This window comes from Conger conger, chromosome 4, assembly GCF_963514075.1.
Source record: "Conger conger chromosome 4, fConCon1.1, whole genome shotgun sequence".
NCBI classification, from domain to species: domain Eukaryota; kingdom Metazoa; phylum Chordata; class Actinopteri; order Anguilliformes; family Congridae; genus Conger; species Conger conger.
This window is the reverse complement of record NC_083763.1, coordinates 76,783,850-76,793,849: the sequence shown is the minus strand read 5'-3', so window position 1 is coordinate 76,793,849 and position 10,000 is coordinate 76,783,850. Positions and strand designations below refer to the sequence as shown.

Here is a 10,000-nt window from a genome sequence, read left to right as displayed (position 1 = left end):
ACGCAATCACATTTGCACACATTCAACACACTCCACACACACCTCACACACACCTAACTGAAGAGAGGATGGACGATTGAGAGAGAAAGAGAGAGATAGAGGGAGAGAAAGAGGGATAGAGGGAGGAATGTGTAAATTGATTTGAAGGTCAAATAGCCATGAATTATTTATGATGATGAAACAACGTGCACTTTGTTGTGGGTTTCCAGCTTAAGACAGATGGGAAGAGGGAGGGAGGGAGGGAGAGAGAGAGGGAGAGATAATAAGTTGAAGACAGGGATAAAGAGAGATGGACGAGGAGAGATAGAGTGATGCAGAGCAGTTGAAAACAGGAAGAGAGATGGAAATTCCGGGCACTGGAGCTTTGTCGAGGTCTTAGAAGTGTAGTGTGCTCTAAGTACAAAGTACAGACCTCACCATTCTGTTCTCTAAACACCCTCCCCCGACCCGTACCACCATTCGAACCTCACAACCCCCCACTGGTGCACAAAGAGGGCGCTATGCGGTCGGTCCAGGGTGAGGACGCAGAGATGGGAGAGGAACTTGGAAGTCCTGATGTGATTTCACACTTCTCACTTAGGCTCTCCCCCTCTCTCTCTCGCTTAAAAACAAACCAAAAGAAAAACGCTCTTCAGTCCTGTTCCGATGCTCATCGCTGGCACGACAGGCTGCGTATATGTGCAATGTTTCCAGAAGCAAACTCTGAAAATGGCAATTAACAATTTGGACCAGTAGAGAGAGGCAGAGAGAGAGAGACAGAGAGCGAGAGACACAAGCATTTACATTAAAATAGGAATTGAAAATATATGGTCTGGGCCATGTCATGATTTGCTGTGTGGAAGAGCTTGCCCTGTCATTTAGTGGAGGCAGAAACTCTGGGGTGTTCGAGGTACGGTGCTAGACACAATCTAATTTGTCTGTTTGTCTGTAAATTACATCACTAGGTGGCCTTTAGTGGTAGGGAATGGTGAGCTTTGTTAGGCTGAATGGCCTGTTCTGGTCATTTTTCTAAGTTGCGTCATCCATGAATGATTTGCTTTAATTACTGTCACACAGTCCCTCTCTGTCTCTCAGCGTTTGTGCAGAGATTACCTGGCTGTGTTTCCATGGTTACTCGGCATGTGTAACCCCCCCTTATTTACCATTTAAACTATACAGCAGGTTCACAGCTACGGATAACTGATGCTTCATCTGAACCCCGTGTTCTGGAATGACCTTTGATGTGGCAATTGGTTAGGATTAGGGTTAGATAGAGGTGAACAGGGTTAGATAGAGGTGTACAGGGTGTGATACAGGAGTACAGGGTGAGATTTTGGGGTACAGGGTGAGATAGAGGGGTACCGGGTGTGATACAGGGGTACAGGAAATGGTAAACGGTTGGCATTTATATAGCGCCTTTATCCAAAGCGCTGTACAATTGCTGCTTTGATGCTTCTCATTCACCCGTTCATACACACACTCACACACCGACAGCGATTGGCTGCCACGCAAGGCCCCGACCTGCTCGTCAGGAGCATTTGGGGGTTAGGTGTCTTGCTCAGGGACACTTCGACACAGCCCGGGCGGGGGATCGAACCGGCAGCCCTCCGACTGCCAGACGACTGCTCTTACTGCCTGAGCCAATGAGACGACTGCTCTTACTGCCTGAGCCAATGAGACGACTGCTCTTACTGCCTGAGCCAATGAGACGACTGCTCTTACTGCCTGAGCCAATGAGACGACTGCTCTTACCGCCTGAGCCAATGAGACGACTGCTCTTACCGCCTGAGCCAATTTTGGCCCCGATGTTGATGTGCACTTATTGTATGTCTCTTTTGGATAAAAGTGCCTGCCAAATAGTTATACGGTAATGCAATGTGGTTCTGCAGTGTAGTTCCCCCGGTTCATGGCTCGGCTGTATCGGGCTCAGCTGTGTGGGATGTTATGATTTTATTAAAGTTTCGTGCTGTTTGGGGCCATCGCTCCACCTCTCTGCTGGCCTTCAGGAGGTCCTGTCTGTCACCGTTTCGGTCGGAAGGGTACGCTCACCGAATTTGCACTCCGAGGTCTGTCTCCTATTCGGCATTTCATCTTCTGTCTTCTGTCTTCTGTCCGGGTTCTACTGTGGGTTCTACTGTGGGTTCTACTGTGGGTTCTACTGTGAGTTCTACTGTGAGTTCTACTGTGAGTTCTACTGTGTTCTGTATGGCCCACCGTGCTGAATCCTACACCACAACGGACATTCAATAAGAGTAAAATAAGTTTTATTTTATTTTCACAGCAATATGTTTTGCCATCCAAGAGAATTTTGTCAAAAAATTAAATACTTCTACCTTGCTCTGCCAGGACTCAGATTATTAGGACTCAGTCCGCAAAGCCTGTTGCCTATTTTTAGAGTCGGATAACAGTTTTTATTTCCAGAGCTCAGTATTCCAAGATTCGACATTTGTGATGAATAATTTGGGCTACACTGATGCGTAGCTGGCTAGCAGTCCTGCCCCGAGTAAGTACGTTTCAAGTTAGTTTGGGTCGTAGAAGGGAACTTAAATTTTAACTAAAGGGTTGTGGGTTTGATTCCTGGATGGGGCCATTGTACCTTTGAGAAAGGTACTTTTCCTGGCCTATTTCAGTAAAATATCCAGCTGTTTATGTAAAAATGTAAGTAGAGTTTCCATTGGACACTCTGCTCATGCGGTGTCGTTTTGCTGACACACAAGGCCTCACACTTCAGCTCCATACAGCGTGGTGTGTTAAATTACAGTGTCGAATGCCTTGGACCAGATTCTAATTGAAATATCGTGTTTGCCGTCTCCTTACTGTGCTCTCCTAGCGTTTCCTTTTAATACATTTACTGTCACGTTAACCTTTCTCTCATGCCGTTAAAGTGAGCTATAATGCAGGGCTCAGGTGTAGCGCAGAGTTCGTTTTCAGGAAGGTGCCGGGCTGTCGGGTAAACGGGACCCGACGTCTCCACGCCTTCCCTTAATTTGGTGCCGTGTGCCACGGCCCAGTTCTCGCAGCGCTGCTCCAGCGGACCTGGGTTCTGATGTAATCCCTGTTGCCATGGGTAACAGCAGAACCTTTGTGTTGAGGAGCAAGAGGCCAGGATCTGTGTCAGGCAGACTGCGCTGTTGGTGTTCAACTGTACATTTTTATTTTTTATTATTCTAACTGATGGGCCAATTGAAGATGTTTTAATTTATTTCCTGCAGTAATGTTGCCCTGAGCGTCTCTGACGCCTCACTGCTGGTCCTTTGCTGCAGCAGCAGAGGAAAGCCCATTACACGGGCGTGTTAAACCGTGCACATCACAAACCCTCCAGCAAGTCCTCTCAATTATGGGCCTTATCAGCTCTTGTTTTAATTTAGATCATATTTGATAAGGGTTTGGATGTAAAAATCGTATCTCGCTCCCTCTCTATCTCCCTCCCTCGTTCTCACCCTCTCTCCCACTCTCTATCTCTCCCTCTCCCTCTCTCTCCCTCTCTCTCTACCTCTCTTTACCTCTCTATCTCTCTCTCTCCCTCTCTCTACCTCTCTCCCACTCTATCTCTCCCTCTCTCTCTCTACCTCTCTTTACCTCTCTATCTCTCTCTCTCCCTCTCTCTACCTCTCTCCCACTCTCTATCTCTCCCTCTCTCTCTCTACCTCTCTTTACCTCTCTATCTCTCTCACCCTCTCTCCCACTCTATCTCTCCCTCTCTCTCCCTCTCACTCTCACTCTCTCTCTCCCTCTCTCCCCCTTTCTCTCCCCCTCACTCTCACACTCTCTCTGTCTCTCTCTCCCTCTCTCCCCCTTTCTCTCCCCCTCACTCTCTCCCTCTCTCACTCCCTCTCTCTGACAGGACGTCTCCGTTCCGCTGGAACACGGGCAGTAAGGAGCGGATGCTGATCAAGGTGACGGACCGTGAGCCCAGCTTCCTGGCCCACCAGGGCAACGGCTTCTCCTCCTGCGAGGGAGGCGTGGGAGGCGTGGGCACCTCCTCCCGGTCCCGCCGTTCGTCCGGCAACGCCCCCCCGGACCCGGACAGCCCCCCGCTGTTCTACCCCGACCGGCGGCAGTCCCCGTTCCTGAAGCGGGCGGAGCTGTCCGGGTCGCCCCTGCTGGGGGGCGGGGCCCACCGGCGTTCCTCGGCCGACTCCCAGCCGCCCTCCCCCCGCTACGCCTACGAGCCCCCGCTCTACGAGGAGCCGCCCTCCGAGTACCAGCCCCCGCCCATCTACGAGGAGCCGCCCACGGACGCGCACTGCGGGCCCTACGGCTCGGCCAAGGCCCAGCCGCCGCCCCGCAAGCCCTCCTCCTCCTCCTCCTCCTCCTCCTCGCACTTCCACTCGCCCAAGCAGAGCCACTCTCCGTACCAGCAGCTGGTGCTGACCAAGCAGAAGCCGGGCGAGAAGGGCATGGAGTACAGCCCCGCCGGGCGCGAGTACGTCAAGCAGCTGGTGTACGTGGAGCAGTCGGGCCCCGGGCCCCGCTTCAAGACCGCCGACCGGCTGCTGCGCTCGGGCTACGCGGGGCCCTTCGGCGGCGGCTACACGCTGCAGCACAGCCAGTCGCTCATCCGGGACCCCCGGGGCCTGCTGGAGTACCTGGGCGAGGCGGGCGAGGCGGGCATGTGCTGGTCGTCCGGCGGGCAGCACGACTCCCTGCCGGCGTCGGCCGCCAACGCCAACCGCAAGCGCAAGACCCGCAAGCCGGGGCCGCCGCCCGAGGGCCCGGGGCCCTGCGGGGAGGCCGGGGCCGGGGGCTGCGAGCCGGGGCCGGGGCCCGGGGGGCCGGAGGCCGTGCTGGCGCAGGCGCGGCTGGCCTGGGAGGCGCAGCAGGTGCAGCAGCTCCGCCAGAGGAGCAGCTGGGACGCCACGCCGGGCCCCGGGGCCTCCAAGGACGGGTACGAGAGCGACGGGGCCCTGCCGCCGCCCCTGCCGGGGCCCGTGGTGCGGGCCTTCAGCGAGGACGAGGCCCTGGCCATGCAGGAGGGCCACTGGAAGCGCAGCAACCTGGAGCGGCTGGGGTTCCCCCAGGCCCTGCTGGAGAAGAGCCTGTCCGTGCAGACCAACCTGGCCTCCCCCGAGCCCTACCTGCACCCCTCTCAGGTGAGCCCTACCTGCACCCCTCTCAGGTGAGCCCTACCTGCACCCCTCTCAGGTGAGCCCTACCTGCACCCCTCTCAGGTGAGACACGCCCCCCCCAGCCCTACCTGCACCCCTCTCAGGTGAGACACGCCCCCCCCAAGCCCTACCTGCACCCCTCTCAGGTGAGCCCTACCTGCACCCCTCTCAGGTGAGCCCTACCTGCACCCCTCTCAGGTGAGTTAACCCCCCCCAGCCCTACCTGCACCCCTCTCAGGTGAGACACGCCCCCCCCAGCCCTACCTGCACCCCTCTCAGGTGAGACACGCCCCCCCCCAGCCCTACCTGCACCCCTCTCAGGTGAGACACGCCCCAGCCCTACCTGAACCCCTCTCAGGTGAGGTAACCCCCTGTGTGTGGGGGTGCTGTGTGTGTCTGGGGGTGCTGTGTGTGGGGGTCCTGTCGCGGGGACAGCGGTGGATGTGAATAATTTATGCCACAAATCGAGCCTCTCAGCGGGGCGGTTGCGGGGGCAGATGACAGCGGTCAATGTACGGACATCGACCAGACATACGAGCAGAAAGAGTGAGAGATTACTGAGGGAATCGAGCACAGGATCTGGGGAGAGAGCGGGAGATTACAGGAGTCAGTCCAGTTATGCACACAGTTACATGTTATGATCTCTCTCCTTCTCTCTCTCTCTCTCCCTCTCTCTCCCCCTCTCTCTCTCCCCCTCTCTCTCTCTCTCTCCCTCTCTCTCCCTCCCTCTCTCTCTCTCTCTCTCTCTCTCTCTCTCTCTCCCCCTCCCCCCCCCCTCTCTCCCCCCCCCCTCCCCCCCTCCCTCTCTCAGTCGGAGGATCTGGGAGCGTGTGCTCAGTTTGAGGCGAGCCGGAACGCGCGGAACATGATGCCGAGTGCCAGCTGTGGAGTTTTCCCAGAGTTCACTCTGAGGAAGCCCTCCTCCGAGACCGACATCCAGAACTGGGCGTCCAAACACTTCAACAAGCACACGCAGGTAACACACGCACACACATACCAAACACTTCAACAAACACACACTGGTAACACACACACACACATACCAAACACTTCAACAAACACACACTGGTAACACACACACACACATACCAAACACTTCAACAAACACACACAGGTAACACACGCACACACATACCAAACACTTCAACAAACACACACAGGTAATACACGCACACACATACCAAACACTTCAACAAACACACAGGTAACACACACACACACATACCAAACACTTCAACAAACACACACGGGTAACACACACACACACATACCAAACACTTCAACAAACACACGCAGGTAACACACGCACACACACACACACACACACACACACACACACAAACACACACACATGCCAAACACTTCAACAAACACACGCAGGTAACACACACACACACACACACACACACACAAACACTTCAACAAGCACACGCAGGTAACACACGCACACACACACGCACACACACACGCAGGTAACACACACACATACCAAACACTTCAACAAACACACGCAGGTAACACACACACACACACACACAAACACACACACATACCAAACTCTTCAACAAACACACACAGGTAACACACGCACACACACACACACACACACAAACACACACACACATACCAAACACTTCAACAAACACACGCAGGTAACACACGCACACACACACACACAAACACACACACATACCAAACACTTCAACAAACACACACAGGTAACACACACACACACACACACACACACACACACACACATACCAAACACTTCCAACAAGCACACGCAGGTAACACACACACACACACATACCAAACACTTCCAACAGGCACATGCAGGTAACACACACACACACACACACATACCAAACACTTCCACAAACACAGCAGCGGGGAGGGGGGACGGGCAGCCTATCGCCAAGCGGCCCCGCTCTGACCCCCGACCCCTGACCCCTGACCCCCGACCCCCCCAGGGCCTGTTCCGGCGCAAGGTCTCCATCGCGAACATGCTGGCGTGGAGCAGCGAGGCCATCCGCAAGCCCATGATCGTGACGGCGGACCGCGCGGTGAAGAAGGAGGCGGTGGAGATCTTCCGGCTGGTGCAGATGTACATGGGGGACCGGCGGACGCGCGCGGACCCCACGGCCGCGGCCCTGGAGGTGGTGGGCAAGGGCTGGACCTGCCCGGGCCTGCGAGACGAGCTGTACATCCAGCTGTGCCGCCAGACCACCGAGAACTTCCGCTACGACAGCCTGGAGCGCGGCTGGGAGCTGATGGCCGTCTGCCTGTTCTTCTTCCCGCCCACGCCCCGGTTCCACTCCTACCTGGAGGGCTACATCTACCGCCACATGGACCCGCTCAACGACACCAAGGGTGAGGTCACGCCGCCGCGACTACGCAGGAGACAGTCCTCCCCTGGAGCAACGCGGGGTTAAGGGCCTTGCTCAAGGGCCCGACGGCTGTGCGGATCTTATTGTGGCTACACCGGGATTAGAACCGCCGACCTTGCGTGTCCCAGTCCTTTACCCTAACCACTACGCTACAGGCCGCACAGGCGACATGCGTACGTACCGGGGCTTCAGAAAGTGTTCAGACCCCTTCACTGTCAGGCACACTGTCGTAGATGTAATTTAAAATGGATAAAAGCCCCATTTTTGTCCATGAATCTTCGCTGAATAACCCGTAATGGCAAAGTGAAAATATTTCGGCTTTGAGTCTTCTTGGGTAAGTCTCTATGAGCATTGCACACCGGGCAGTTTATCTCACTCTTCCTGGCAGATCCTCTCAAGCTCCGTTCAGATTGGATGGGAAGTCTGTGAACTGCCATCTTCAGGTCTCTCCAGGTCTCTTTATAAGGTGTAAGTCTGGGCTTTGGCTGGGCCACTCAAGGACAGTCAGAGACTTGTCCCAAAGCGAAACCCACTCCAGCGTTGTCTTGGCTGTATGCTCCAGGTCGTTGTTGTGTGTGTGTGTGTGTGTGTGTGTGTGTGTGGGTGTGTGTGTGTGTGTGTGTTTATGTGTGTGTGTGTGTGTGTGTGTGTTTATATGTGTGTGTGTGTGTGTGTGTGTGTTTGTGTGTGTATGTGTGTTTGTGTGTGTGGGTGTCTGTGTGTGTGTGTGTGTATGTGTGAGTGTGTGTGTGTCTGTGTGTGTGTGTGTGTATGTGTGAGTGTGTGTGTGTCTGTGTGTGTGTGTGTGTCTGTTTGTGTGTGTGTGTGTGTGTGTGTGTGTGTGTATGTGTGAGTGTGTCTGTTTGTGTGTGTGTGTGTGTGTGTGTGTGTGTGTGTGTGTGCGCGCGCTACTGCCTCTATCTTCTTCCTTCTCCTTGACTCCTGGGGGCATTCCCTGATTGCTTCTCTGAATTACCTCTGCCCAAAAATAGAACAAACTCTTTCTAAGGAAAAATTTAAAAAAATAAACCCCCAGCAGAACAGACAGCTTCTCACATTGAGTGTCTGGCCAGCTCTCTGGCATTTAAACAGCCTTTAAACACAACCTCAACACTGGCCTGTGTGTGACTGTGCTGGACTGTGTGTGACTGCGCTGGACTGTGTGTGACTGTGCTGGACTGTGTGACTGCACTGCACTGTGTGTGACTGTGCTGGACTGTGTGACTGCGCTGGACTGTGTGACTGCGCTGGACTGTGTGTGACTGTGCTGGACTGTGTGACTGCGCTGGACTGTGTGACTGCGCTGGACTGTGTGTGACTGCGCTGGACTGTGTGTGACTGTGCTGGACTGTGTGTGACTGTGCTGGACTGTGCTGCACTGTGTGTAACTCTACTGGACTGTGTGTGACTGTGTGTGACTGTGCTGGACTGTGCACGACTGTGTTACAGTGACGGAGAGGGAAGCTTCATAAACTCCACAGCCGGCACAGCTCCAGTGAGCCATTGGTCATTGACTTGTGTGAAGCAACTATTTGTGATTTTTATTCTGATGATATCTACAGTAAAGCGAAACTATAGGTTCAAACGATTTGAAAAACATCAAATTAACGAAACAGACAAATGCACAGAGGCGTTTCCCCTGGGGCCTGTTCCACAAAGCAGGATGACTGAGTCAGCTGGATGACGGCACAAAGCAAAGCCCAGAGCAGCTCTTTTTGTTTCCGTCCACGCTCCAGATTTGGGAGGGCTCTGGCTTTCACTCAGTGCAGTTATCCAGCTAAGTGAGTGATCCTGCTTTGTGGGTTTTACTCAGTGCAGTTATCCAGCTAAGTGAGTGATCCTGCTTTGTGGGTTTTACTCAGTGCAGTTATCCAGCTAAGTGAGTGATCCTGCTTTGTGGGTTTTACTCAGTGCAGTTATCCAGCTAAGTGAGTGATCCTGCTTTGTGGGTTTTACTCAGTGCAGTTATCCAGCTAAGTGAGTGATCCTGCTTTGTGGGTTTTACTCAGTGCAGTTATCCAGCTAAGTGAGTGATCCTGCTTTGTGGGTTTCACTCAGTGCAGTTATCCAGCTAAGTGAGTGATCCTGCTTTGTGGGTTTTACTCAGTGCAGTTATCCAGCTAAGTGAGTGATCCTGCTTTGTGGAACAGGCCCCTGAACAGACAATAAGCCAAAAGTCCACAGACTGTCCACCAGGCAGAGAACACCATCCGGGCTCATTCTCATTCAGCCTCAGCTGGGCTGGCCTCGGGGTGAGGATGCCACTGTCCATGGTCCTAAAGCAACCCTGTTCCTGGAGATCTCCCATCCTGTGGGTTTTCACCCCAACCCTGTTCCTGGAGATCTCCCATCCTGTAGGTTTTCACCCCAACCCTGTTCCTGGAGATCTCCCATCCTGTAGGTTTTCACCCCAACCCTGTTCCTGGAGATCTCCCATCCTGTAGGTTTTCACCCCAACCCTGTTCCTGGAGATCTCCCATCCTGTAGGTTTTCACCCCAACCCTGTTCCTGGAGATCTCCCATCCT

At 54.0% G+C, this 10,000-nt stretch overlaps 1 protein-coding gene across 1 annotated transcript in view; it reads left to right on the top strand.

Annotated features, from left to right (window-relative positions):
- arhgap39 (Rho GTPase activating protein 39) overlaps nt 1-10,000 on the top strand; it is a 74,905-nt gene that overhangs the window by 49,647 nt on the left and 15,258 nt on the right. Inside the window, exons 3-5 of the mRNA XM_061240165.1 lie at nt 3,824-5,072; nt 5,899-6,063; nt 7,058-7,457. Coding sequence (XP_061096149.1) covers nt 3,824-5,072; nt 5,899-6,063; nt 7,058-7,457 — 1,814 coding nt within the window. The remainder of the gene's footprint in view (nt 1-3,823; nt 5,073-5,898; nt 6,064-7,057; nt 7,458-10,000) is intronic.